Source organism: Sorex araneus, chromosome 4, assembly GCF_027595985.1.
Source record: "Sorex araneus isolate mSorAra2 chromosome 4, mSorAra2.pri, whole genome shotgun sequence".
Classification (NCBI taxonomy): Eukaryota; Metazoa; Chordata; class Mammalia; order Eulipotyphla; family Soricidae; genus Sorex; species Sorex araneus.
In genome coordinates this window covers 12,427,358-12,454,987 of record NC_073305.1, presented here as the reverse complement: position 1 = coordinate 12,454,987, position 27,630 = coordinate 12,427,358, and the positions used below count along the sequence as shown (strand labels likewise).

The 27,630-nt window shown below is 60.1% G+C and overlaps 1 protein-coding gene across 1 annotated transcript; it reads right to left on the bottom strand.

Moving 5' to 3' along the window:
* Positions 1 to 210: 210 nt before the first annotated feature.
* Positions 211 to 27,201, bottom strand: UROC1 (urocanate hydratase 1). The gene is made up of 20 exons (XM_004603793.2): positions 27,065 to 27,201; positions 22,048 to 22,178; positions 21,343 to 21,436; positions 20,072 to 20,131; positions 19,442 to 19,570; positions 19,283 to 19,344; positions 16,941 to 17,007; positions 16,706 to 16,849; positions 14,587 to 14,675; positions 12,978 to 13,040; positions 12,571 to 12,750; positions 12,011 to 12,108; positions 11,123 to 11,195; positions 10,452 to 10,573; positions 9,089 to 9,159; positions 8,193 to 8,291; positions 6,112 to 6,211; positions 5,895 to 5,976; positions 3,284 to 3,383; positions 211 to 1,477 (listed from the first exon to the last, which is right to left on the bottom strand). The coding sequence occupies exons 1-20, from the start codon at positions 27,188 to 27,190 to the stop codon at positions 1,337 to 1,339; spliced, it is 2,031 nt and encodes a 676-aa protein (XP_004603850.1). The 5' UTR covers positions 27,191 to 27,201; the 3' UTR covers positions 211 to 1,336.
* Between the last annotated feature and the right edge of the window lie 429 nt (positions 27,202 to 27,630).

The following is a 27,630-nucleotide window of genomic DNA, read 5'->3' as shown; positions in this document are numbered from 1 at the left end:
CTGAGAGGAAAGGAAGGGTGTTTGCATGTGGATTTAGGAGAAGTTCTCTGTGTAGCAAAGAAACACACCCACTTTGGAGACCAGAAAGCTAGTGTCGACCTCCAGAATCCTCTGTGCAGAGCAGATTTAAAGAAATTCAAGTTTGATTAGAGTTAAAGAAATTTAGATTTTATTAGACGTGTGCCGTTTCCCTTTTAAAGCCAAGTCAATGATAACAAAGGGTCCCCGTGAGTGGCACAGGACCAGGTCTCCCAGGCCTGGTCCTGCAGCAGGACGGTGGCAGATCTGTCCTAGACTGAGGGTGGGGACTCCTGCAGGGGCCTCTTCTAGGGAGAGCAAAGATTGTCTGGACCGGGGTCCTATTATTTGAGCCAAGCAAGACAAGCATCCACACCCCAGCAAGCTCGCCTCTGCCCTCAGCGGGTAACACTCTTCAGGGGTCCCCTCCCCCATACCCCCCTCTCCTGGCCCCTCCAAGTCTGGCCTCCACAGCACCAGAGGGAGTGGAGCGTGTGTGGGTGAAGCATCAAGAGGGGATATGGGGCCACCAGGGACGGGGAGGGAAGGACCCTGAAAGTGGGAACTGGCAAAAAATCAAACACAACAGTGCCCATTTCAGGAAAGGCAAGGCCTCTGCCGGGGCGCTCAGCGGTGGAAGGAACCCACGAATCCGGCCTGGGGCCAGGTGCAGTTCCTGCCCGGGGCCCAGGACTCCTGAGCAGACTTCTGTCCTAAATGACGGACTGTGTTTCCCTGCTGTGGCACTCTCCTCTCTCACATTTTCCCCAGCCACGCATCGCTTATCCCTTAGGACAGAGCCTGGCTCGCCTCCCACCTCCAGCTTGTCTGGACACAGCTCTCTGGGGAAGCTTGGACTGCCCTGTCCACCCTCCCCGCTGACCTCTCCAAACTCAGGGCCTGGGCCTGGGCCTTGGTGTGCCCACAGCCAGAGCCCCAAGGCCAGAGGTGAGGGATGAAGGGAAGGCAGAGTGACGAGCCGAGGGGAGGGCGGGACAGAGCGGGGCCGGGAAAGGGCCTGGCCGACCCAGCTCAGCGGGTCTCGTGGTACACAGGCCCTATGGCATGGCGGGCTGCAGGGAGGATTCGGGCCCAGTGGGGTGTCATGGCCACGGACAGGTGGTCCCCAGATCTCAGGACCTCAACAGACTCCCGGCCAAACTGGGGGTGGCGGGGTCAGAGCCTGTGGGTGAGGGCAGGGCTGCGTGAGGGGAGGTGTGGCACTTCTGACCTGGAGACCAGGTGGGCAGTGGAGGGGGCAGAGTGGCTGTGAGGGTCAGGCTGGGGACGGGGGGCCTTGGCTGGCAGCCAGCTTGGCTCACGCCTGCAGGGCCTGCTGGAGCATGCGCTCGTCAGCCACCTCCTGAGGGAGCGTCACCACCAGGCCCTCGTTCTCCTGCATGGTCTGACGGATGATCTCGTAGGCCTTTGGGTTACCCGACCAACAGCGCCGGGCCACCTGCGGGGGCGGGAAGACGGGGTGGAGGCAGATTCCTGCCAAGGTTTGTGCAGGACACACACACATGCCGTGTACACACACAACTATACACACACTTTCCACATGGACACACACGTGCCATACACACATACACACACATTCCACACACATATATACTAAACCACACACACTTTCTACACACACATGTGCCATACACACACACTTTTCTCACAAACACACACATATATATGAACCACACACACTTTCCACACACACACTTTCTACATAGACACACATGTGCCATATATACACACATTTCTACACAGACCCACACACATGCCATATATTCACACTTCCTATACACACTTTCCACACAGACACACATGCCATATATACACACATTTACCATGCATATACAAAGACATGTATATACAAAGCATACACACTTTCACATAGACACACCTATGTACCATATACACACACTTGCCACACTGACACACACAGGTACTATATACACTCACATACACTTTCCACACACATATATACAAACCACATACACTTTCCACACAGATACACATGTGTACCTCACATGTACCGCCTTTTCACACATACATATACACACAGTTTCCACATGGGCACACACATGTCATATATACACATACTTTCCACACACATCACATACTTTCCACACACATATACATATACACACATGCCATTGATATACACACTTTCCACACACACATTTATATACAACTCACACTTTCCATACACACACATACCATATGTACACACTTTCTACACACACACACACACCACATACCACACACAAATTCCACACGTATCACACATGTATCACACTATATATGAACACACACTACACACACCATATATACATGTACCACACACTTTATACACACCATATATACACCACATACAGCACACACCACACACACACATATACACACCACACACTCTACACATATATATACACAACACACATATGCAACACACTTTCCATACTACATACTACACACCACATACCACACACACACACACACACACACAGACGCATGCACGTGCTGCGCCCCCAAACCTGTCCCGCTGCACCTCATGGGCTCTGCCGAGAGGCCAGCCGTGTCCACCCCTGGCGCTCCCCACTCAGGGCCCCCAGGAGTCATCTCGGACCCTCCTCCCCATCCTTCTGGAACCCACGTGGGCCTCAGCGCAGCCTGCAAGTCTCCCCCTGGCGGGCTCCTTCTCCCCACGAGCCCAGCAGGCCTCAGCACCCCCCGCCCCACCTCCTAGCTGCCCCCTGCCAGTCCAGCCCCCACCACACACTTCCCCTGTGCCCGCTCCTTCCTCCTGCCTCCCTGTCTCCAGGGTGAAGACCACCCTGACCTTGGTCCCTCCCCCCTCTGTCATGCTCACTCTCCGGGCCCAGGTGCCCGAGTCCACACACACCTGCCGTTCCCTGGCCTCCTCTCCTCACCTGCAGGGATGTGTCCAGAGAGGATGGGGTGCCCCCGCCCCTGTGTGGGCTCCCGGACCTGCCCTCCCTCAGAGTGGGGGAGGGACCTTGCGTCTCCCCCTGTACCGGCACTGGGGTCTCTGAGGACCCCTGGGTGGTCCCCTCCGGGCAGAACTGGGGGTGAAGGTGAAGGAGGAAGACACCGAGGGGGCTCCCGATCAGTGCTGGGAGACACCAATAGGCCGGAGGAGCAGGCAGGCCCCTGCTTGTCCGGGGAGGGCTAGGGCTGAGCTCTGCAGTCTGGAGGGGCCCCCAGTGGGGAGGGGGGCCTATGGGGGCAGGGCAGGGTAAGGACTTACTCCGTTGGAGACATCCCAGCCGAGCATCATCCTGGCCCTCTGCTCCGCCTCCTGGGTCCCATCCAGCACGAGGCCAAATCCCCCGTTGATCACCTCACCCCTGCAAGAAGCACAAGTGCCCCCGGCTCACTTCCGGGTCATGACCTTGCACAGAGCCTGGTAGAATGTCTCAGATGGGATGCTGGGTGGTGGCGGGGAAGTCACCCCTGCTGCCCCCAGTCCTCACTACTCACCCCTGCTCTGCGGCTTCAGTTGGCTGCCTACACAACTGTGACTCTTCCTGCCTGCTTCTAATCTTTATGGCCCCTTCCTCCTTCTCTAGGTGTCTTTGGGGGTCCTGGTTACTGGTTTGGAAGTCAGAGTTCCTTTACTTTCTGACTTCCTGTTTCTGTGTGTGTGTGTGTGTGTGTGTGTGTGTGTGTGTCTGTGTGTGTGTGTCTGTGTCTGTGTCTGTGTGTGCATGCATGCACATCCACAGACTTTATTTTAAATATTGGTGACCTCCCCAGCCCCCTCTAGGTGATTCCTGAGGACCAGGTGAGAGAGCAGCACTTAGGAGCCACGTGCAGAACTCCCCAGAACAGAGGCCACGGGAGCCCGGGCTGCTGACCTCACGGACCCAGGCGGGGAAGGGAAGGTGCCACTCTGCCAATCGGCCCCTTCCTGCCCTCTGCTGTCCTGTTCACCACAAGGGGTGGGTGCGGGACATGGCAGATCAGGGCCCATGGCCAGCTCTGTGGCTTTGGGTAAATCACACAATCTGCAGAGTTTCTCTCTCTCTCTCTCTGTCTCTCTCTCTCTGTCTCTCTGTCTCTGTCTCTGTCTCTGTCTCTGTCTCTGTCTCTGTCTCTCTCTCTCTCTCTCTCTCTCTCTCTCTCTCGTCCCTCCCTCCCCCTCTCTCTCTCCTCTCCTTCCCTCTCTCCCTCTCTCCCTCCCCTCCCCCCTCTCTCCTGGCCTTGATGGGTGCAAGTTCCCGGCCTGGGGAGCCGTGCTCCTCTCTGGGGCCACAGCACCCTCTGCTGTTCGACCTCCAGGACGCCTGCTGGGCAGGGAGCCTGTGGGCTCTTGCAGAGTGTCCCTTCCTTCCTTGGGGCGGGAGTGGATTCTGAGTGTGCTGTTGCTGCTGGTTGTCTCAGGGCCATATCCGGCGGTGCTCAGGGCTTACTCCTGGATCTAATCGCTCCTGGCGATGTTCAGGGGGCCATATTTGGGGATTAAACTGGGGGTGCCGCCTGCAGGGTGAGTGCCTTGTACTATCTCTCTGGCCTTGGATTTCGAGAGTTCAGCAAACGCTTCCCCATGTGGACCATGTGCAAGGCGTTAACCCCACATTCTGAGCAGCAGGCAGAACCACAGCCCATATGTAACCAGAGATTTGGGCTCCATCTCTGTTCTCAGCAACAGAGCCCCTGAAATGCTTGGAATTTCCTAAGGGAGGAGAGCGACAAAAAGGTAGTTGGTTATGCTACCGAGGTGACATTAGGCCCTCACCTAAGGAGACGGGGAGGGGTGTCTGGTGACCAGGGGAGCCAACTGCCTGCTCAAAAGTAGGAGCTTACATCCCACTGCCCTCGCCTCACACCGTCAGGGAACAGAAGCTGCAGGTGGCCTGCGGCAGCTGATCAATGATTTAGTTGCTTGTGTTATGTCATGAAGCCACCAGTATGGGCCCTCCTCAAAAACAAACAAAAAAAATGGGGATTTGCAGAGTTTTGGGTGTTTTGTGTGTGTGTGTGTGTGTGTGTGTGTGTGTGTGTGTGTGTGTGCCACAATCCTAGTCCCCAAACTCACTATGGACCAAAGTGCTTGTCCTCACAAGCACTTTGCGAGTCTTTGTGAGTCTTGTCACCCAGCCGTGGACCGGGTACCTTTAGTATCCTTCGTAAAGCACCTGCCCTCCAACGAGTAATCAGGCTCCCCGAGTCCTGTGGATTGTACTCGCAACCTCGTGGAGCCTAACAAAGGGCGGTGAGAGCCCCTGGCGCATAGAAGGGCAGCCAGGGGTACAGAGGCACCACCTGGAGGCTGACGTGGACACGTGTTTGTGGGTCATACAGAGGGGAAGTGCGGGACACCCAGGCCGTGACTAGGAATTGGCTGGTGGTGTGGGAAAGCCCCCCGTGTTGGCACTGGGGGGTGGAGGATCCCCGGGAGCATCTGCAGGATGGATCTGGGAGTTTTCTGGGAGGAGTGAGACCTTCCCAGGAACCTCAACCAACGTCCTCAGGCCACAGGCTAGAGACACGCCCCAGAGGAACAGAGCTGAGGGCAGCGCGGCCTAGAACCCAGGTCTCCTAGGCTGCCCCGGGAACCCTGAGAATTCCTCCCAAACAGAAGCAAACGCAGGGCGAAGCTGCTAAGACGCTGACGTGTGCTGGACCCGCCCTGGCCTGAGTCCCGCTTGTCAGCTGAGAGACCCTGAAAGGCAGGATGGCCCGTACCAGACCTCACCCCCTTCTCAGGCACCCAGATTTCTAGCCCGCCAGCTCTCGGGCAGAGCCTGGCCTCGCAAAGCCAGCCGCAGACAACACTCGGGGGAGGCCACACCTTGGAAAGAGTCCCCACGACACCCCACGAGCCCGGGCCACGTGGCTCCCCCAAACCTTCTTACCAGCCGACGCCTCCTCCGTTGTGAAGAGAGACCCAGGTGGCCCCGCGAAAGGCATCTCCCACGAAGTTCTGCACGGCCATGTCTGCAGAAACAGAGCCCACCCCACCCCGTAGCGGTCACTTCCTGGGCGAGGTGGGCCCCCCCGGGCTGTGGCCCCGGGACACAGTGGCCCTCAGCAGCTGCCCCGGCCAGAGCAAGCACTTCACGGCCGTCTCACCCGCACAGAAGGCCGAGCCGTCGTAGATGTTGGAGGTCTCCCTGAAGGGGCTGTCTGTGCCACTCACGTCGTGGTGGTCTCGGCTCAGGACCACCGGCGCCTGCGGGACAGGAGGGGGCAGTTGGCAGAGGGCGGAGGGCAAGGGTCAGGTCACCCGCTGCCCTACCCGGCCTCGCACTAGAGGTCAGATGGGCAGCAAGGGGGACTTCTCTGCAGCCACCTGCTGGTCCCACCGCCCGGGCACTTGCTCTCTGCCTGGGAGAGATGTGCCGTGTGTGTGTGTGTGTGTGTGTGTGTGTGTGTGTGTGTGTGTGTGTGTGTGTGTGTGTGTGTGAGCTCACAGGGTCTTTACGATCACCCGGCCCAGGGAGAGTTGCCATTTTGTAGACAGGAAAGTGGGGCGGCAGCCTGCCCAGTGTCACACACTGGCCAAGGGACAGGCTGGAACGTCAATCGCACCAGTAGAGCCATCAGCCAGCCCCCGCGTCTCTGACTTTGCGCTGAACCTTTAGGGATCCTGGCCACCTTCCAGAACATTCTGCCCGCAGCTCGACCTACATCAGTGATTCACAAGGGCCTGTCCTCACCATCTCATCCGAACTTGCCACTCACTTCCCCCTTCCCCCCACTGCCTGTGCACTTTCCTCAGGGTTGGTAGCTTTCCAGAATGTTCTCTGGGCTGATGAGTCCTCTCCCTGTGCATGGTAAACTGCCCCCCGCTAATGGAGCCCTGCCCTTCCTCAGCTCAGGGCTGCACAGAGGCGCTCAGTCAAGACTGTTAAAGGAATAAATGACAAGTGTCCAGGCACCGGCCCCTCCTGCCGCCAGCCAAGATGTGATCCCGGGGGCCGCAAGTGTGTGCAGCCTCTCCGCAGCTGTACGAGCATGATTCCAGGTGCCAGCTAAATTTTTCGGCATGGGCAGCTCCTCGCAGAATGTCTCCAGACTGAGAACTAAGCCGTGGCCCCATGCCCGCCCAGGAGGGGAAAGGTATCTCTCTCTCTCTCTCTCTCTCTCTCTCTCTCTCTCTCCTCTCTCCTCTCTCTCTCTCTCCTCTCTCTCTCTCTCTCCTCTCTCTCTCTCTCTCTCTCTCTCTCTCTCTCTCTCTCTCTCTCTCGCCTCTTCCTTCCTTGCTGGGGGTGAAGGGCGTGGCGATCGCCATATTATGACGCCCACAGATGGGGTTTACAAGCTTGCAATGATCCAATATCTGGAAGAAATCTCCCTGGACTTAGTTGCTAAAGTACAGAAATCCAAAATCATACCTTCTCACAACAGGTCTGACCGGTGGGGTACTCCTAACAATAATAGTGAGGTTTGTGTTGAAATACTGAATGTAATCAAAGTGAATAGAAAGTAAAGTGAAATTTATCCGTTACATGGCAGGGGGGGGGGTGCGGGGGTGCCGGATGGGAGGTGTACTGTGTTTTTGTTTGTTTGTTTTTTTGGTGGTGGGATATGGGCACTGATGAAGGGATGGTTGTTTCAGCATTGTGTAACTGAGACTTAAACCTGAAAGCATTGTAATTTTCCACACGGTGATTCAATAAAATAAAATTCTTAAAATAAAAAAAAAAAGAAAAGTGTCCAGCTCTCGGCTTCATCAATGTGAAGCAGCCTTCAGGGAGGGCCCCCAAATACACCATGAGTTTTGGGGGCCCCTGAGAGGACATGCTCTGGGGAGCGCCCTGGGCAGGGCTGGCCTCTGCCCCTGAGGCGGGTGCCCTCGGGACCGTCCATGGGGATGGTTCTGGCACACACTTGTCTTGGCCACCTTTTCCCACGAGAGGGCCGAGCCTCCCGTCACTGCCTTTACACACAGCACGGCGGTCAGTCCCCCTGCCCAAGCAGGGACGTGAGCCTGGGTCTGGAGCACCCACAGGGAGCAGTGCGAGGAAGCCGGCACTTCCCCCCTCCCCCGCCCCGGCTCTGCGCGTCTCACGCTTGTCCCCGCTCAGAAGATGGAAAGGAAGCTCGGAGACTCTCTCGAGGCGGGGGATGGTCAGGGACAGGCCGCATCGGGCCCTGTGTGGCGCATGCGCGGTGCAGGGGCCGTCCCAGAGAGGCCCGTGGCACGTCACCTTGATCTTCCCACTGGCGATGGCGCGGTTGAAGGCCACGGCAATGGCCACGCGGCCCTTCTGGTCCGAGTACAGGATCCGAGCCTGGGAGCCCACGACCTGAGCAGAGACGGGCCCGGGGTCAGGTCTGCGGACACACGGCGACAAGCCCCGCCCCTTCCCCCCGGGGCAGGAGGGACCCCGGGCGGGAGTCCAGGAGGACCCCCGAGACCAGACCGGGGGTCGCTCTAAAGCCGGCAGCAGCTGGCCCCACCTGGCCGCACACTCCCTGGGCGCCCAGAGTCTCCCGAGACCCGGCCCTGCGGGGCTCACGGCCGCGCTGGCTCGTACCTGTGCCACAGGAGCACCGGCCTCTTGAGCCCTAAAAACCCCAGATGGGGGCAGAGACCCAGGAAGGTGGAGGCAGTCCCCTCCAGGTCCTGGGGAGCCCCCAGGGTCCCCTGAGAGCCCAGGCCTTGGCTGGTGCCTCAGTCACCCTCCCCCCCGCCCACATGCTGCACGATGCTCCCGTCTCCCCAGTATGAGACCCCAACTCACAAGTCACCGCGGCATCACCTCTGACCCCCAGGTTAAGGCAGGCCCCACCCAGGACAGAGACGGGGCCTGCCGCCTGCTCCTGGGTCTGGACAGTCTCGGTGCTCCCAATGCAAACGTGCGACTTCCGGTCTGCTCTGAGACCGGAGGCTCAGAGAGGCCGAGAACCAGTGCCCGCCACACAGCAGGGAAGCCAGGGCCCAGCTCAGGGCCTCGCAGGGCCGCCTCTGGGGAGAGTCTGGGAGGCTGGGGAGGTGCCCTCTGCAAGGCCAGTGGCACTGCCTGAAGTCTCTGGGTCATGCGGGCACCTCTTAGCAGACACGCCAGGGGCCCCCGCTGCCCCCGCCAGGCCGAGCCCTCACCATGCGGTGCTTGGCCGCCTCCCGGATCCAGCGGATGTTGTCCATGTACTGCAGCTTCACCGCAGGGTTCACTGCGGACACAGAGAGGGACGTTCTCATGGAAAACAGGGCCCTGCCTCATGTGTTGGAGTGTGTGTGTGGGGGGGGGGGGGGCGGCCTCTGTCCTTCTGGAAGGCTAATGGGTACAGCCCCACAAGGCTGGGTCTGGAGATTCCGTGCCCCGCCCCGTCCAGGCCATCATGACTTGGGGAACTCACGGCCCTCTGACCCAGTAGGTGCATGAATGACAAAAACGCGAGCACTGGGAGGATGTCACTGGGCTGGTAGCATAAGGAACCGATGGCCTCCCTGGGGAGGGGACAGTCAAGCTAAGTCCTAGAGACAAAGGACCTCGGGGTGGGGCGTTGCCCAGTTCTAAGCATGAGGCACGCCGAAGCTCGGGCCGGGCATGGGGAGAAGCTGCTTGTCCCAGAGACACCAGCGGTCACCACAGGCCGAGGGCAGGAGCCTGGCACTCTCAGTGGCTCCCACCTGCTTGTGGATAAAACCACAGGGCTCAGGTGGGGGTTAACAGCTGCATCACCAAGACGTCAATGAACCCAGCTGCTGGGGCCGGAGAGATAGGACAGCGGGCAGGGTGTTTGCCTGGCATGTGGTCGACCTAGGTTCGATCTCCAGTATCCCATAGGGCCCCTGAGCACCGCCAGGAGTGACCCCTGAGCACGGCGGGGTGTGGCCACATTCTGAAAGTCAAGAAGGAAGGGAAGGTCCCCCTGTTCCTAACTGCTACCTGTGATGGGCGCTCTGGGGCCCACCTTGGCTGGTCTTCCTTCCCGCCTGGAGGAACAGTTGTTCCCCCCCATCTCCCCGGTCCAGCCTGTCGTGCTGGCCCCCGGGCCGGGGCAGCCGTAGTCGAAAGGCCCCTCCCTGGGGGGGGCCTGGGGGTGCAGCCCGCACCGGCGACCTGGCCTCTGGGGGCTGTGCAGCTGCTCCACCATCAGGAGCCTCAGGAAACATTGGGGACCCCCTCGCTGTACCCCTGCTCCTGACCGCCCTCAGCCTAGCTCTGCAGCTCTGGAGCCCTGAGAGCCAGACCCCGCTTGTCCCTCCAGCTTGGACGTGCAGCGGGTGAAGGTCCCATCGGAGAACGTCCAGGGGAGAGAGGACGGCCCGGGAGGGAAAGGGAAGGGGGAGGCGCCCTCTCCCCCCCGAGAGAGCCACCTGTAAACCGGGGACCACCCCGCAGGGAGAAACAGGGCGGGAGAAAGAGGGCACAATGGGGAGTCCGGGACTCAGGGGGCTCCCGGAGACCCTCTGTGTCCCCGGCGCGGCCCTGCCAGCCACCTGCCGCCCGTGGCCTCACCTCCGCCGGCAATGATCTCCTCCAGCACAGACGTGGCCAGCTGGTCCGTGAGCGCCAGGTCCTGGGGGTCCCCCGACGTGCACACCCAGCGGAAAGGCCCGAAGCCCAGGGAGAAGATGTCCCTGCGGGAGCGTGGGGGGGGGCGTCATCGGGGGCCAACTTCAGTGCAGGGTCCCTCAGGCCCTTCCTGCTCTCCTCCGGAGAGACCCCCGCTGCCCCCCACACCTCCTCACCACCCCCCAGCCCCACCCGCCGCCCTCACCACCCCTGACCTGTGGCCCGTGGCCTGGCGCACTCTGGCCTGCATCTCGCCCGCGAAGAGCCTGAGACAAGGGTCCCCCAGGACCCGAGCCTCTCCCCGGTGTCCTCAGGCCCCTGCCCCAAGCCACCCCGCGCCCATGCAGCTACTCGGCACGGCCACCAGGCCTCGGCTCTCAGCCCACCCCTGGGTCATCTCCACGCCCCCCCTAACCCCCAGAGAGCCCCCCCAGCCTTGGGAACCCAGGAGCATCAGTACTTGGGGTCACGGCTCCCCAGGCAGCACCCAGCTCCAGCCCCCACCGTCTTCCCCGAGGGCGCGGTGGCGCCATGGCCACTCCACCTGATCAGACTCTCATACGTGACCCGGCCACACCCCACCCCTCCCCCCAGCGCAGGGCCCTGCCACTCACCCCATGATGTGCTGCACATACGAGGGGTAGCGGAACTCGGTCTTGTTGGCCCCCTTCTTCTCCACGTCAGCGCCTGTGGTGAGAGTCGTCAGCACGGCGTCACCATCACCGGAGGACTGGGGTGGACGGGGGGTGCACCCCTCCACGACCCTCCAGGCCCTGCTGAGACCAAAGGGCCCCGGCAAGACCTGGAGGGGCCTCGCCTGGGCTGGGAGGCGTCTCTAAGGCCAGAGACGAGGGGAGATGGGGGTGCAGCAGGGAGGGCACGTGGGCCTGGCCGGGAGGACACGAACCCACCCAGGCTCACACCCACCATCTCCGATACCCCCGTCCACGAGCTCCCAGGAGCAGGGCAGGTGGCGGGACCCGGGCTGGGTGGGACACAGCCTGCTGCCCCTCCCCCAATAATCCCCCTTGACTTTGCACCGGCGGTCAGGCTCGCCCTGGACACTGCTATGGGTCACTCTTGAGCTCAGAGCCAGGAGGAGCCCCTGAGTGCTGCCAGGTGTGGCCACAAACTCATCCCTGACACGAAGTTTAAATGAACTTTGTGTTTGCACCTTCCCTACCCTCGGCGGGGGCTGCCAGGCCCGGGGGTGGCACCCTCCAGCCTCTGTGCCCCCCCACCTGACGGGGTGGGGTGGGATGCCAGCCAGCACGAGCCTCTCTGTAGCACAGGGCTGTGGGGGGGCCCCAAGAGTGGGGCCTTTGGGCCTGGGGTGGTACCTGGGCCCTGTGCCCGTGGAGGCCTCCGGTCTATGAGGAGTGGTCTTCCACCATGGGGAAACTGAGGCCCAGAGAGGCCAAGGACGCGGCAGGGCCCCCCCCAAGCCCTGCCCACTGTTCTGGGTGGTGGCGGGGACCCCTCGGAGCCGCCCCTGCGCTCACCTGCTCGCTTGGCCTCCAGGAGGAACGCGTTGCCGTAGTCCCAGAAGAAGAATTTCTCCTGGGCCAGCCGGTTGATGGCGGCCACGTGCCTCCTCAGGCTGCAACAGAGCCCGAGTCCTGCTCAGCGGGTCACCCCCAGCTCCGCTGACTGCTGCTGCTGCTGGCCCTCGGGAAGCCTGTTCTCCAGGGTCCCGGCCACCGGCCTGGGCAGCACCTGACCCCACTCGGGGCTCCTGCCCACCCCCGCGCCCCCTTCCGTCCTCGCTGTCTTCAATCTCCTGCCCAGAGCCAGGGGGCGGGCTCACGTGCTAACTGAGCCAATGTCCATGTCCAGAACCTTCCCCCCCACCCCCCACACTCTGCCAGCACCTACTGAGCACCCCCGGGTGTCAGGAGCTGCAAGGATCCCAGAGGGTTCCCCAGCATCTCCGAGGGCCTCCAGCGCCCACGGGGGTCTGTCCATCAGAGGAGGCCCGAGGCCACGCAGCTGACCCCGGAGGCGCAGGCAGAGAGGGACCTGACCCCACTCCCACCCCACGCGGCCCCGGCGCCGGCATCACCTTTCCTGGACCAGGCCCTTGAAGGCGGCAGGGTCGGAGGCCATGAGGCTCTGGGCCTCGGCGAAGCCCAGCTGCACGGGGTAGTAGCCGCCGTTGAACGGGTTGTGGCAGGAAGTCTGGTCTGACCCCAGGTCCACCAACAGCTCCCCCGTGGTCTCCAGCTCCCGGACCAGGCGCTCCCTGGAGAAGCCTCGGCGGTCAGAGCTGGCCAGGGCCCACCCCCCACTGCCCGTCCTGCCCTCAGCTTCCCCTGCTGCCCCCTAGGAAACTCTTCAGCGTGCCTGATGGTCACCTGGAGTTTGGGTCAAGCTCTGGGTCGTGAATGCTGTGGGCAGGACCCCCGCAGAGCCCCGAGGCCACAGCAGGAGGAGGACGGGGGTCCCTGAGGCACCACCTTCCCCACTTACCAAAGATCCACCACGTTGCCGTGGTACCCGAGGCTGAGCACCTCCTTCTTCTTCCTGGCTACCCTAGAGGGACAGAGAGCAGCAGAGAAGGCTGTCCCAGCTGCCCCGGCCGTCCCCACCCACACAGGCGGCCCTGCTGGCGCAAATGAGGAGGACCCAGGCGGCCACCCAGAGCATATGTGCTGGTGGGGCCACGTCACGGGAACCTACGGGGCCAGGCCATCAGGGACACGGAGCCAGGGCAGCAGGTGATGGGAGGATGGACCAGACCACCCCTCTGAGTACTCTCTCCCTGAGGGCCAGCGATGCCCCAACTCTAACAGGGATCTTTCTAGAACCGGCCCCCGGTGGCTGAGAATTGTGGAAGTCATGAAGATGAGCCCGAACAGCATTTGGAAAGGTCAGAGGAGAAAAACACATGGAGACACTGTGGGAAGTGGATTTGCAGACCCGGACGCCCTTACAGAGAGAGAAGACAGGGGGCAAAAGTGCGGCGGGACGGGGCAGGCTGGTCACGGCAGGGAAATGGGCAGAGTCCCCTGACTGATGCCCGCAGGACGTGCCCTGTGGCCAGGCACGGGAGAGGCCTGTGGGCCCCACAGGCGTCTGCCTGCTGGAAGGACAGCAGGGCCCCAGGGACACCCCAGCCTTCCCACCTGCACTCCCCGCAGCTCTGGCTTGGGGAACTGACTTGGGCTCACCGTGTGTGCATGTGTGTATGTGTATGAGTGTGCGTGTGTGTGTGTGTGTGTGTGTGTGTGTGTGTGAGAGAGAGAGAGAGAGAGAGAGAGAGAGAGAGAGAGAGACCAAGAATTAGGCTGGCCCAAATGTATGAGTGACAAGAAGCCAGATGGAAGTGTGGCATATAGAGATGACTAAAACATCCGAGTGGCAGGAGTGTGTGTGTGTGTGTGTGACTATGACTGTGTGAGTGTGAATGAGTGTGTGTGAATGTATGTAAGTGTGTGTACCTGTATGAGCATATAGGCAATTGTGTATGTCTATGTGATTCTGAGTGTGTCACGCATGTATGAGCAGATATGCACATGTGTGTGCCCGTGTGTGTGTGTGTAGAGTGTTCAGGACACACATAGGTGCACCAGACAGGCGCCAAACCATGCAGCTCCCCATCAAAGCACACTGGGGGTGTAGCTTACTCCCCTAGGAACAAAGAGCTGTGCGGGTAAGGGGGCGCCCCCTTCAGGAGGGTCTGTGGATGAGCCAGTCTACTTGGGAGAGGTCGGGGGACAGGACTTTTTCTCAAATCTGTGTGTATGTGACATTGGTTGGGGGACGGGATTGCTTCTCAAATCTGTGTGTATGTGACATCTGCTGGTTTGGGGGTACATCTCCTTGGTGGTGCCTGGGAGGCACCGAGGGTGGCACACAGGGTGGGGCTGAATCAGGGCCTGGTGCTCCAGATGTGCTCCAGCCTTTGAGGCATCTTCCGAACACTGTCACGAGCCCCTAGGGTGCCGCGGGGGCCATTTCTGCCCCTGCACCTGAGTGCTCCCTGGAGTGGCCCCTCGTGGCCAGTGGCCAGTGGCCAGTGCCAGACAGTGAACCCCTCACACCACAGCGGCACCGCGAGCCCCTGCCCGCTGCCCACCTGAGTCTCTCGATGCAGTGGTCCAGGCTGTCGGTCACCTCCATCAGCCAGCCCTGCTGGTGGCGCTTCTGGAGGGCGGCCTTGTCCACCTGCAGGGAGACACGGAGACCAGAGACACCCGGTCACGTCAGACACCACTCCTGGACTCAAATACACAAACCCGAAACATTCACCGCTGGCACCTGTCCTGGGTCCAGTTCCAGGAGATTAAATCCACCTTTTCCCACAGCGGGGAGGGGACCCTCCCAGTTGTGCTCAGGGCTTACTCCTGACTGCAGATGGGATCACTGCTGGTGGGATTTGAACCTGGGTCCACTGCCTGCAAAACCGGCACCCAACCAGCCATACTATCTCTCTAGCTCCTAAATACACACATGGTGTTGGGCGGTCATGACCATCCACCCCAGAACATGTGTGTGTGTGTGGTGTGTGTGTGTGTGTGTGTGTGTGTGTGTGTGTGTGCGCGCGCATGTACATGTGCGTGCGTGGTAGCCAGGGATCGAACCCGGGCCTTGTGCATGCACTGTGCTGTTGAGCCATTCCCCCTCCATCCATCTTATCAACCAAGACCCCCCTTAACCACCATCTCCCTCCCCTCCCCCTGCCAGACGCTGGCAACCACACACACACTTCACCTGTGGGTCTCTCTTTGCTAAACCACAGGGTCAGGTGACAGGTAGTTTTGTGGCTCTCATCCTGCTTTCCGTGGCACTGACATCTATCTCCCCCAATAGGGTGCTGGGGGGGGGGGTTCCGCTCTCCCCACCCTCCCACGCCTCTCACACACCTCAGGGCCACAGGACACTCACCCTGCCCTGGCTTCCGGGTCCACTTCTTTGTGTGTGTGATTATTTTTGTTCATTTATTTATTTTTAGTTTGGGGGCCACACCCAGTGAGGTGCAGGAGTTCCTCCTGGCTCTTACACTTAGGAATTACTCCCAAGGGTACAAGAGGGACCATCTGGGATGCCGGGGATTGAACCCAGGTCGGGCGCATGTTCAGCAAGTGCTATCACTACCCACTGTGCTATCACTCTGGCCCCTGGTCCACTTCTCAATACTCAGCACCTCCCCCTCCCCCAGCTCAGCCCCAGGAAGGGAACCTCCAGCCAGCCAATCCTAACTCTGCTCTGCATGCTTCGAGCATCCCCTGCAAGATGAGAATATATCGTTTGATCCGGCGCCTGTTCAAGCACAGGGAAGCGGAAGAGAGGGGGCTTGGGAGACAGAAGTTCACTCATAGTAGGTGTGAGCCTTCTCCCCTCTCCCACTGCCCGTGGAGGAAACAGCTGGGACTGGAGTAGCCTTAGTTTCCAGGCGGGGCCCCATGAGAATCTTTGTTGTTGCTGTTGTTTTGGAGTCACACCCGGGGATGCTCAACGGTTACTCCTGGCTCAGCACTCAGTAATTACTCCTGGTGGTGCTCAGGAAACTTATATGGGATGCCGGGGATCGAACCCCGGTCTGGCTCATGCAAGGCCAACGCCCTCCCCCGCTGTGCTATCGCTCAGCAACTCCCCCGTAACTCCTGTCCTGAGGATCTTGAGTCACTGTCCCCTGCTGTTGAGCATCTTCGATGTGGGAGACAGGAAACGTGTCCCCCTGTGGAGTTAGCCACCGCAGTGCCAGATCCTGCTACCGAACAGGTTCAGTATTGGCCAAGTGCAATTGCAAGGGAGCCCATGTGCCGGGAGGGGGGGGGAACCTTCCGCCCCAGGGCCTAGCTGGAAGCACCCCCTCCTCGGCACCAGGAGAAAGCCGTCTGCACCCAGCTCTGCTGACGGCTGCTCCCCCTCCTGAGAACGGGGCTGGGGAGACTGCGCAGGTCATCCACCCCGAGTAACGGGAAGTGGCGGGTCTCAAAGAATTGTTTGCACACCCCGGTTTGCAGCAGCGTCATCCACCAGACGGACCCCCGATTGACGCACGGACTAGCGAAAGCACAGACAAGCTCTTGCCAAGGTCACTGTGCTTCTGCTCTGGCCCGTGCTTAGAGAATCTGCCATCCCAGAAAGCCAGGGACGGACACTGGGGCTTTGGGAGGGTAGAGGGCGGGTGCCCAGAAGCTGCCTGGGAACCCTCGGGGAGGGGGAGGGGGTGGGCGCTCGTGTCCTCTCACCTCTGCTATCACGCCGATACATCCCACGATCACTGCGGCCTTGGCCTGGGCCCCACTCATCCCGCCCAGCCCGGAGGTGACGAAGACCTTCCCGGCCAGGTCCTGGGCGCCCAGGTACCGACGTCCCGCGTTCAGCACAGTGAGCTGCAGGGTGGGAGGAGGGGCAGGCGCTCAGAGTCCAACTCCTGGGACGGCTACCACCCATCTCTGGGCTCGGCGGCGCCCTGTCTCTTACCACAGTGCCGTGCACAATCCCTTGGGGCCCGATGTAGCAGTAGCTGCCCGCCGTCATCTGGCCGTACCTGACCGCAGAGGAGGCAAACGCGGGGTGAGATGGGTGCCAGGAAGACTCCCCCGCCAGCCCTGAGGGAGGCAGTGACCTCAAGGGCACTTAGCCCACAGTGCATCTCATGCCACCTTCAGCACACAGCAGTGCAAAGAGGGCAAGCCCCCCAAGTCTGGCCCTCCCTGGCCCCCCAACCTTTTCCCATGGGTTCATTCTCAAACTGTACCGACCGGGTGATGGCGCGGGGGTGAAGGTGTGTGTGCCTGCATCGGGTTTGATCCCTGACCTTGTGGCCTTCAGAATATCACCGGGTATAGCCTGGGGTGGCCCTGAGGGCATCTGGGCCCCGGCACTGAAACAACCCAGGTGGCCGAGTAGTGCCAGAAATGGCCCCCAGATCCCTGGAGCACCTCTTAGGAAACCGCCCAAATCAAAACAAAAACGATGGTATCTTTGATAAAATCACTTTGAGAAAACTAGCTGGGGATGTGGGAAGCGGTAGAGTATATTCCTGGCACTGTATGGTCCCTCAAGTACTTCTGGGAACAGACCTGGTAGCCCCTGAAACTTCTGGGTGTGGCCACACACACACACACACACACACACACACACACACCAATTTAGAGACATAGACATAGATACAATTTGACTGAGGATTTCCACTTCCCGAGGTCACGCTCAGACCAAGTCTGCACACTAGTTCAGAACAACCTATGTGTAGTGGGTGGACCCAGATGCAGTTGAGGGAACAGACAGTGAGAGAATGAGAGGCACGAAGACAGATCTTACAGGAGGATGGGTGGGTGCATGGTGCACGGACAGATGCAGGGATGTGTGGATGGGTCTATGGATGGGTGGATGGATGGATATATGCATGCATGGATAGGTAGCACTGTAGCACTCTCGTCCCGTTGTTCATCGATTTGCTCGAGCGGGCACCAGTAACGTCTCCATTGTGAAACTTGTTGTTACTGTTTTTGGCATATCGAATATGCTACCTACGGGTAGCTTGCCAGGCTCTGCCATGCAGGTAGGACACTCTCGGTAGCTTGCTGGGCTCTCTGAGAGGGACAGAGGAATCGAACCCGGGTCGGCCACATGGAAGGCAAAAGCCCTACCCGCTATACTATCGCTCCAGTCCATGGATAGGTAAGTGGTGGATAAATGCATGGGTGTATGGGTGGGTGGGTGAATGGATGGGGGGGCGGGTAGACGAATGAATAGGTGGGTGGGTAGATGAACTAATGGGTGGGTTAATGAGAGAATGGGTGGGTGGATGAATGGATGGCAAACTGAGTTTAGTAGCGTGTTAACCACAGAACCTTTCTGCTCACTGCTATTTCATTCCCTTTTTAAAAAGTTTCATGTTATTTATTTATTTTTGGCTTGGGGGCCACACCCAGAAATGCTCAGGGGTTACTCCTGGCTCTGTACTCAGGAATTACTGGTGGTGCTCATGGGACCACCTGGCATGCTGCAGACTGAATCCAGTTCAGAGGATGCAAAGCAAGCACCCTACCTGATGTATTATATTTTAGGCCCCTAATTCTTTTCATTTTTTAATGAAATTATTAATTTAAAAATTTGGGGAAAATCGCCATTGAGTTGTGCACTCACTGGCCCAGGTATGCAGGTTGTAATGTACTGATACAACAATTAGGAAATATAGAAAAATGAAAGTAGTTGTGTGACAGTGCTATATTTGTGTGGTTTTCTTTTCTTTTCTTTTTTTTTTTTAAGTCTGTTGGGGCTGGAGCCATAGCACAGTGGTTGGGCGTTCACCTTTCACGAGGCCGACCTGAGTTCGATTCCTCCGCCCCTGTCGGAGAGCCCGGCAAGAGTATCGAGCCCGAGCAGCAGAGCCTGGCAAGCTACCCGTGTGTATCGGATATGCCAAAAACAGTAACAATAAGTCTCTCAGTGAGAGACGTTATTGGTGCCCGCTTGAACAAATCGATGAGCAATGGGATGACAGTGACAGTGACAGTGAAGTCTGTTGAGGTTGTAGGATGTGGCTCAAGTGGTCAGGCACCTGCTGAGCATACGCGAGGCCCTAAGTTTGCACCCCAGAAGCACATGGTTCCCCAAGAGTGCCAGGGGTGGCCTGAGCACCCTGGGGGGGCCACCATGAAAGTCTCTGTATATGCACAGAAATACAAACTATTACATTTTGTTTTACTATAAAGCACAGCCAGATCATGATGAGTGGATGAGCGGGTGGGTGAGTGAATGAATGAATAGGTGTCCCATTATATAAATGGAATATAACATAAATGGAAATGGCCACTTACATTGTGACCCCCAAGGCAAACAGCTTCTCGTACTCGGCCCTGGAGGAGTAGTTGGGAATAACCTGGAAGAGGGGGTGGGGGTGGGGAATGGGGCAGCACAGAGCCCTGGGAAACGGCGCTCGGGGGCTCCGGGCTGTCCCGCTGCACCCCAGGACCCACCATCCCGTTAGTGATGACCAGCCTGGGGGCGGAGGGGCTGCTGGGGAAGAGGCCGAGCGGGTGTCCACTGTACATGACCAGCGTCTGCTCTTCGGTCATCTGCGACAAGTAGGCCATGGTCAGCCAGAACTGCAGGGGATCAGAGCAAGGAGAGAGTGAGAGGAGGGACACTCCAGGAGCCCCCCGAGGCCTCAGGGACCCCCCAGTTCCCAGGAGAGTCCTGGAGGGTCCCACCCCATGCCACAGGATAGTCATCTCAGATATCTGAGTGGCCGGATGGACAGGGGAATGGCTGGAGGGGACAGGGGAGCGGCTGGAGGGGGCAGGAGAGCAATCAGAGGAGGCAAGGGAGCAGCCAGAAATGTAGGGGAGCAGCCAAAGAGGTAAGAGGTAGGGGAGCAGCCAGAGGAGCAGGGGGATGGCCAGAGGGTCAGGGGAGCAGCTAGGGGGCAGGGAAATAGACAGAGCATCAGGGGAGCTGCCAGAGGAGGCAGGGGAGAGACCAGAGGGGTAGGGGAGTGGCCAGAGGAGGTAGGGGAGAGGCCGGAGGGGTAGAGAAGAGGCCAGAGAGGCAGGAGAGTGGCCAGCGGTACAGGGGAGTGGCCAGAGGGGCGGCCAGCTCCTGCGTACCTGAGCCCAGTTGCTGAACACCTGTCCGTTTCCTCCGTAGGTCACGAGCTCCTGGGGAAACTGCAGGAGGGGGAGGCCTCTGAGATGGGGGTCCAGGGAGGGGAGGGTCATCCTGCAGGGGCTCCAACAGGGTGAGAGGGCTAGAGGAATGGGGGCTCCCTGCAGTTCGGGGGGATGCCTGAAGGGGCAAGTCCCAGGGCTAGGTCTGGGGAGAGACTAGCTCGGGCTGTGGGGGCTCTCTGGGAAGTCACCCCGGCCTGCTGTCCTCCTGGGTCCACATTCAAGGGCCGGGGCCAGGCCCGAGAAAGTTCCCCCTCTGCCGCTGGTGGTCAAACGCCCTCAGGAGCAATAACCCTCGGGGACTGACCCCTGCAGACCCGGGCCTTTCTCAAGTTGGGGGGTGCTGGCCTGAGAGCTCTCCCAGACTGCCCCTGACCCATGGTGGCCAGTGAGTGACCATTCCATGTGAGCGTCACCACTCCCCACACAAAGCACGGCCCTCCCAGCCACGGCCGAGCGGGAGAAGCCACTGCAAGAACATACATCACTGTCACTGTCATCCCATTCCTCATCGACTTGTTCGAGCGGGCACCAGTAACGTCTCTCAATGTGAGACTTATTGTTACTGTTTTTGGCATATCAAATACGCACGGGTAGCTTGCCAGGCTCTGCCACGCGGGCTCGATACTCTCAGTAGCTTGCCGGGCTCTCCGAGAGGGGCGGAGGAATCGAACTCGGGTCGGCCACGTGAAAGGCGAATGCCCAACCACTGTGCTATCGCTCCAGCCCAAGAACATACATATCAACGCTTTTCAAGCTGCTGCCATGCCGATATTCTCCTGGATGAATAAAATCCACCATGGAAGCCTGTTTCTTTGTACTGTTTGTGTGGTTTCATTGGGGGGCCGAGGGGCACATCTGCCAGAGCTCAGGACTTACTCCTGGCCAGGCTCGGGAGACCTGGGGTGCCCGGGAGCGAACCTAGCAAACCAAGCCCCCTGACCGCTGTCCTCCAGCCCTCTCGGCGAGGCCGCACGTGGCCTCAGCACCGACGCTGATGGGCTGGAGGCTCGCCGGGCCCTAGTTTCTGTTGCTGGAGCTATGTGGGTGGAAACTTCTAGACGGGCTGGTTGTCCTCTCTGGCTGGTCTATGCAACTTCCTGTGAACCTAGTGTTATTTCTAGCAAAGAGCTTAAACACCCCCCCCCCGTCCCCGTGCACCTGGACTGGACGTCGAGCACGCCTCCCTTGCCCCATCTCCCCGGCCTCACCTGGGCCACGGCAGGGTCCAGGTTGTTCATGATCATGTGCATGATGGCCGCGGCAGCTCTGGTCCGGCAGGGGTACTGCTGGATGGGGTAGGCCCTGCAGGGGAGACAGCCCCAGGCGTGAGGCCGAGTGGTGGGCAGGGGGCACCAGCTTTGTCCCTTCTAAAACCAGGCCCACCCCTGACCCAGACTACCCCCCCTCCCCACCAGGCAGGTGCCAACTGGGAGAAAGCTGGCCTTGACACCCACTTTCCAGAAACTTCTACTCTGCGCCATTCACCTCTTCTTTCCTTACCGCCACCTCCCTTCCTGGGCGCCTGTCCTAGACCAGGTTCCTCCCTGCCGACGGGGAGAAGGACACTCCCTGCGAGATTCAAGTCAGAGCTTCTAGCACGTTCCAGAACATGGCTCTGAGTGTGGTTTCCGGTGGGGCAGCATCGGTCAGGATGTGGGTGCTGGGGGTCTCCCTCCCTCCCCTCCCACCCCAGAACTGTGGGACCCGAAGGCGGCAACCCTGGGGTGGGGCCTAACCCCGTGCCTGTTCACCGATTCCATGAAAGACCCCTCGCAGGACCTCACGACCACCCCTCTCGGTGGGCAGGCCATGGCCCCCTGGGTGTGAAAGCCCGGCACAGCCCCCACTGCTGCCACTCTCTGGGGGCTCCTGCCTTCAGCGAGTGCCCCCCAGGGGCCTCCGAAGCCGCTCACCTCATCTCAATGGTGGGGGAGAAGCGGTACATGTAGATGTGCCCGTACAGCCGCAGCTCCTGGGCGAACTCAGGGGCCAGCTGCTTCTGCACGTCCGGGGGGAAGTAGCGCAGGGCGTTCTTCAGAGCCAGCTGTGTGCACACGGGGGGGGGGGGGGGCAGTGGGAGGAGGCTGATGCCGGCACAGCGTCCTGAGGCTTCTGGTGGCTCATCCTGCTTCCTCAGTTGGATTTGCCTCTGCCCCGCTCAGAAACACGTGGCAGTATTCAGAGGCTGATTTGTTCTCACCCCAGATCCTTGCAATGCCACCTTGTGCAGGAAGCCCTCCCTGACTGCTCCCCCTTTCATGTAGGTAGACCTCTAGTTCTTCCCTCTTCTTGCTGGCTGGCGGCCAGACTGTTTGACCCCAGACAAGACCCCAAGAGGGCTAGTGGTGAAGGCAGATTCATGGAGGGAAGGAGAACAGTTCTTCCAAGGGGTGCAGGCACCTGGTCTGGGTGTAGACAAGTGGCCTCCACCAGCCTGGCAAGGAGCCTGGGGCCAGTGCCTAGCTGGGGGTCCAGGCATGGGCACAGAAAACCAAGGGAAAGGACCCTTCTAAGTGCTGTCATTGAACCAGGGAGATTCAGGACCCCCAAGGGAAGGAGATAAGAGAAGGGGGCCAGGGCAGGGGGCACTGCTGGGTGGACTGTGGTGTCCAACTATCTTCCCTCCTTGAGACTTCTGAGGATGAGGGGGGACAAGAGATGAGGGTAGTGCATTCATCCACCGACTCATCCACCCGTCCATCCACTTACTCACCCATCCATCCATCTACCCATACATACACTCACTCACCCATCAACCCATCCATCAACCCATCCATCCATCCACTCACTCACCCACCCACCCACTCACTCACCCATCCACCCATCCAACCATCCACCCACTCACTCACCCATCCATCCATCCACCCATCCATCTACTCACTCACCCATCAACCCATCCATTCACTCACTCACCCATCCACCTATCCCTCCACCCATCCATCCCTTCACCCATCAACCCATCCATCCATCCACCCATGCACCCATCCATCCACTCACCCATCCATCCATCCACCCATCCATCCACTCACTCACCCATCCATCCACCCATCCATTCACTCACTCACTCACCCATCCACCTATCCCTCCATCCATCCATCCATCCATCCATCCATCCATCCATCCATCCATCCATCCATCCACCCATGCACCCATCCATCCATTCACTCACCCATCAACCCATCCATCCATCCATCCACCCACTCACTCATCCACTCATCCATCCATCCATCCATCCATCCATCCATCCATCCACTCACTCACCCACCCACTCACTCACCCATCCACCCATTCATCCATCCACCCATCCACCCACCTATCTACTCACTTACCATCCACCCATCCATTCACTCACTCACCCAACCACCCATCCATCCACCCACCCATCCACTCACTCACCCATGCACCTACCCATCCCTCCACCCATCCATCCATCCATCCATCCATCCATCCACCCACCCATCCACTCACTCACCCATGCACCTACCCATCCCTCCACCCATCCATCCATCCATCCATCCATCCATCCATCCATCCATCCATCCATCCATCCATTCATCCACCTACCCATTTATCCTCCCATCCATCCATCCTCCCATCCATCCATCCTCACATCCATCCATCCATCCACCCATCCATCCACTCACTCACCCACCCACTCACTCACCCATCCACCCATCCAACTATCTACCCACTCACTCACCCATCCACCCATCCACCCATTCATCCATCCACCCATCCATCCATTCACCCATCCACGCATTCATCCATCCACCCATCCATCCATTCACCCATCCACAAACCCATCCACCCACCCATCCACTCACTCACCCATCCACCCACCCATCCACCCATCCATCCACCCATCCATCCATCCATCCATCCATCCATCCATCCATCCATCCACCTATTCATCCTCCCATCCATCCTCCCATCCATCCTCCCATCCATCCTCCCATCCATCCATCCATCCATCCATCCATCCATCCACCCATCCATCCATGTCAACTGGGGGAAAGAACTGTGTGAGTTTCAGAGGAGTCTAGTTTCAACTCTGGAAGGAGGAGGTGACAGCACAATTGTGGACTCAGGACATGGCACACGAATTGGGCAGGGGTAGCAGGCCTGGCCAGGAAGACAGGTGGGAGCCCAGTCAGGGGCTGAATAACAGGGGGAGGAAGGGGGAGCAGGGAAGGAGATCATTCCCACGCTTGCGGGGGCAGAGCAGGCAAAGAGGGGGCACCCCCAGGGAGCTGGGAACCCCCAGAGGCTGCCAGCTGCAGCCTCCTCTCTGTGTCTCTGTGTCTCACTTCCACTTGGCTCCGCACACACCCTCCTCCTGGAAAGAGGGAGCAGAACAGGGACTCTCCCTCAGGACAGAAGCCAGAACCGTGTGGCACCAGGGGCAGGCGTCCCACTTGTCCAGGGGCCTGGGCGGGTTGCCCCCAGGTCTGATTAGCCTTTCCGGTAGCTTCTTGGGGGGGTGCGACTCCTGGCAGAGACCCCGCTTTGGGAACCCTAACAGGGCAGCCACGACAGACCAGCGTCCCTGGGGCAGGCACAAAAGGTCATCAGAGGTCAAATGTAAGAGGTTAGAGGTCGGAGTTCAAGGGCACCTGCGAGATGGCCCTGTCCCTCCACTCTGCCGGCACCCTTCTGAGATGACACCTGTGCACAAGTGGCTCCAGCTGCCAGCTGTGTGGGTGCCTCAGCAACGTGAAGGTGAGAGCTTGGCACTTGTGTCAGCCAACCACGGGTGGTGTTGCTGCTTCTAATCAGACCTCGCCAGGGAAAGAACATTCAAGAAAGCCACCGCAGGGCTGGGGATGTGGCTCGAGCAGCAGTGCTCAGACCTGGCACGCGTGGGGCCCTGGGTCGCTCCCCCACAATGTACTGCCTCCCTGCACCATCAGGGGCAGCCCCCCACAACTAACCAAGATTTTGAAAGCAAGGTGTACACACACACACACACACACACACACACACACACACACTCGCCTTACTACCCAGCCTCTCCTAGTCTAGTTTCCTGTGCTCTGTGTTCTCTGCGTTAGCTGCTGGGGGCCGGGGGGGGCGGGGGGGGTGTGAGTGGGGGCTTCAAGGAGGACACTGCAGGGCTGAGCTCCGACGCTCATGTTCTCCTGGCGACACTGGCCTTCTTTGCGCGTGTTGAGATTGGCTGTTACATCTGATCCTCTCTCTTGTGTGGGCCGAGGGAGGCCTGGGTTAACCTCACAAGGAGCTTCGGGGATTTTGTGCGGATCACCGGGGAGCACCCTGGAGGGGCCCGGGCAGCGTCGGCGTGAAAGCCTGGCAGAGCCAAACATGCTCTGAGCCGTGCGTGACGGCGGCAGGAACTCAGTTTGCCTGGATAGAGCAAGGCGTGCGTGCTGGGAGCGGGAGGCAGATTCTAGCACCTTCTTGAAGCCTGAACACAGAGCAAAGCCCTGTCTGCCATTCGGCTGTTCCCTTACCTATGATCTTGTATAGATTTTATTTGTGGGGGGAGGGAATGGCTTGGGGGCCACCACTGGCAGTGCCCGGAGAAGCTTACAAGGCTCTACGGAGCTGTCCCTGACCCAAGCTTGCCTTTCTATTTCGCTGGAGCTTCCTTTACCCCAGTGCAGTAATTCAGCTGAGTCATGCATTTTGGTTTAGGTTTGGTTGGGGGGTGGGGGGTGATATTAGGGCCACCTAAGTAAGTGCTCTGTGTTCAGGGGCCTCTCCTGGCAGTGCTCAGGGGTCGAACCCGGGCTGGCCCAATGTAAGACAAGCCCCTTAACCCCTGTCCTATGCTCCAGTCCATGCTGGTTCATGGCTGACCACTGGCTCATCTACCTCAACCTGTCCCCTTTGTCCTTCTTTTGAGGAAAATCTGCAGTTCCACGTTTTGCTCAGTTGTGCTCGGTCCGCTGTTGGCACAGTGCTACATGCCAGTTCCACAGAGGGCAGCATGGACAGGTGCCCGCTGCCCGGCTCCAGCCACTGGCTTGGGGGCTTGGGGCGGGGAAGAGGGTGCCACTCCCAGGGTGCCCCCTTGTCCCTGGCAGCTTCAGAGAGGAGGAAGTGACAGGGCAGGGGGTGTCCCTTCTGGGGGAGTGTGGAGGGCGGGGAGGAGTGCCTGGAGCCAACAGGACTGCATGCCTCGCGCCTGGTCACCCGGGACATGTCACCAGGACCTTGGTGACCACGTCACAGCCTGGCCTTCCGTGATGCCCCTTCTTCTTTCTCCCAGCTGGGCCTCTGCACTCCGGGCCCCGAGAAGCTCTAGAAACTTCTCTCCGGAGAGTGCTCCCGAGCTGCAGGTCACTCTCTGCGCCCTGGGAAGTGCGGGGCGGCGGCGCAGGGGCGGTGACACCAGGGCTTGACCTTCCGAGGGACCCGCGTGCCCCTCCCTCGCCCCGCCCCGTCCTCTCGCTCCTCCGGGCCCCGCCCACCGCAGTCCTGGGGCTTCCCAGGGCGTCCCGGGGCGCGTGCCCGCTCCACTCCCGTGCGCGCGTCTGTGCGCGCAGCTGGCAAGTTCTGAGTCCAGAGAACAGAAGCAGGAGAAGCCCCCATCTCTCTGCCTCTGTCCCCCTCCCACCCGGCACCCGCACCCCACACCTCCAAGCGGCTCCCCCACCGCGCGCCCAGCTGGGGGTGGAAGTTCAAAGTCCAGGACCAGCCCCCAGCCACACTTCCCCGCCCTGCCCCTCCAGGCCAGTGGCGTCCTCATCTCTATTGGGGACAGGGACGGTGATTCTGCACCCCAGGGTGGCCACCGGGCAGGGAAGGAGGGTGATGGGGTGTGACCCCCACACACTGGATCCGCCCGGCGCCTCCCCCACGGGAATCTGGGAGGCTGAGTGGAGAGACTGCAGAGAGAGCCGGAAGGGGGGACTCCAAGGACACCTCCACCCCCACCCCAGGGTCCCAGGGGACCCAGCTTCTTACCTGCTCCTCAGAAGGGGTGAGGCCGGGGGTCCTGACAGGGGCGTGGGGCACCCCAGGCCAGCGTCCCCGGTTCTCGGGGAGCGGCCGCAGGGGCAGGCCTGAGCACAGGGCCTGGAGGCTGGACATGGTGGCCGAGAGGGAGGCCGGGGAGGAAATGCGAGGACGAGTCCCACTCGCGCCGAGGAGGACCTCGGCCGGGCCACCTCCCTCCGCCCCTCATTGGGCCCTGGGGCCGTGGAAGGGGCCACGTGGGGGCCAGCAGGTCACTGGCCCCTTGGCTGGCTGCCTGCCTTCTCCGTGGGGCGGCAGGAGGGGGCGGGGGGCTGTCCTGGGCTGTCTGCGGGGCTGATGGTGAGCTGGGCAGTGCGTCCTGCGAGTGGAGGACCCACCTCGAGAGGCTGGGCTTTCTGGGCCGCGTCGTGGAGCGCAGAGTTGGGGGGCTGCCCTGGTCCCTGTATGGGGGAATCCTGGCGGGGGGAGCAATGCTGGGGTTTGTGACTCGGCTGTAGGGTGTCTGCAGTGTGGGTGCAGGAAGCAGGCAGTGGCCCGGCAGGGGAGGGTGGGGA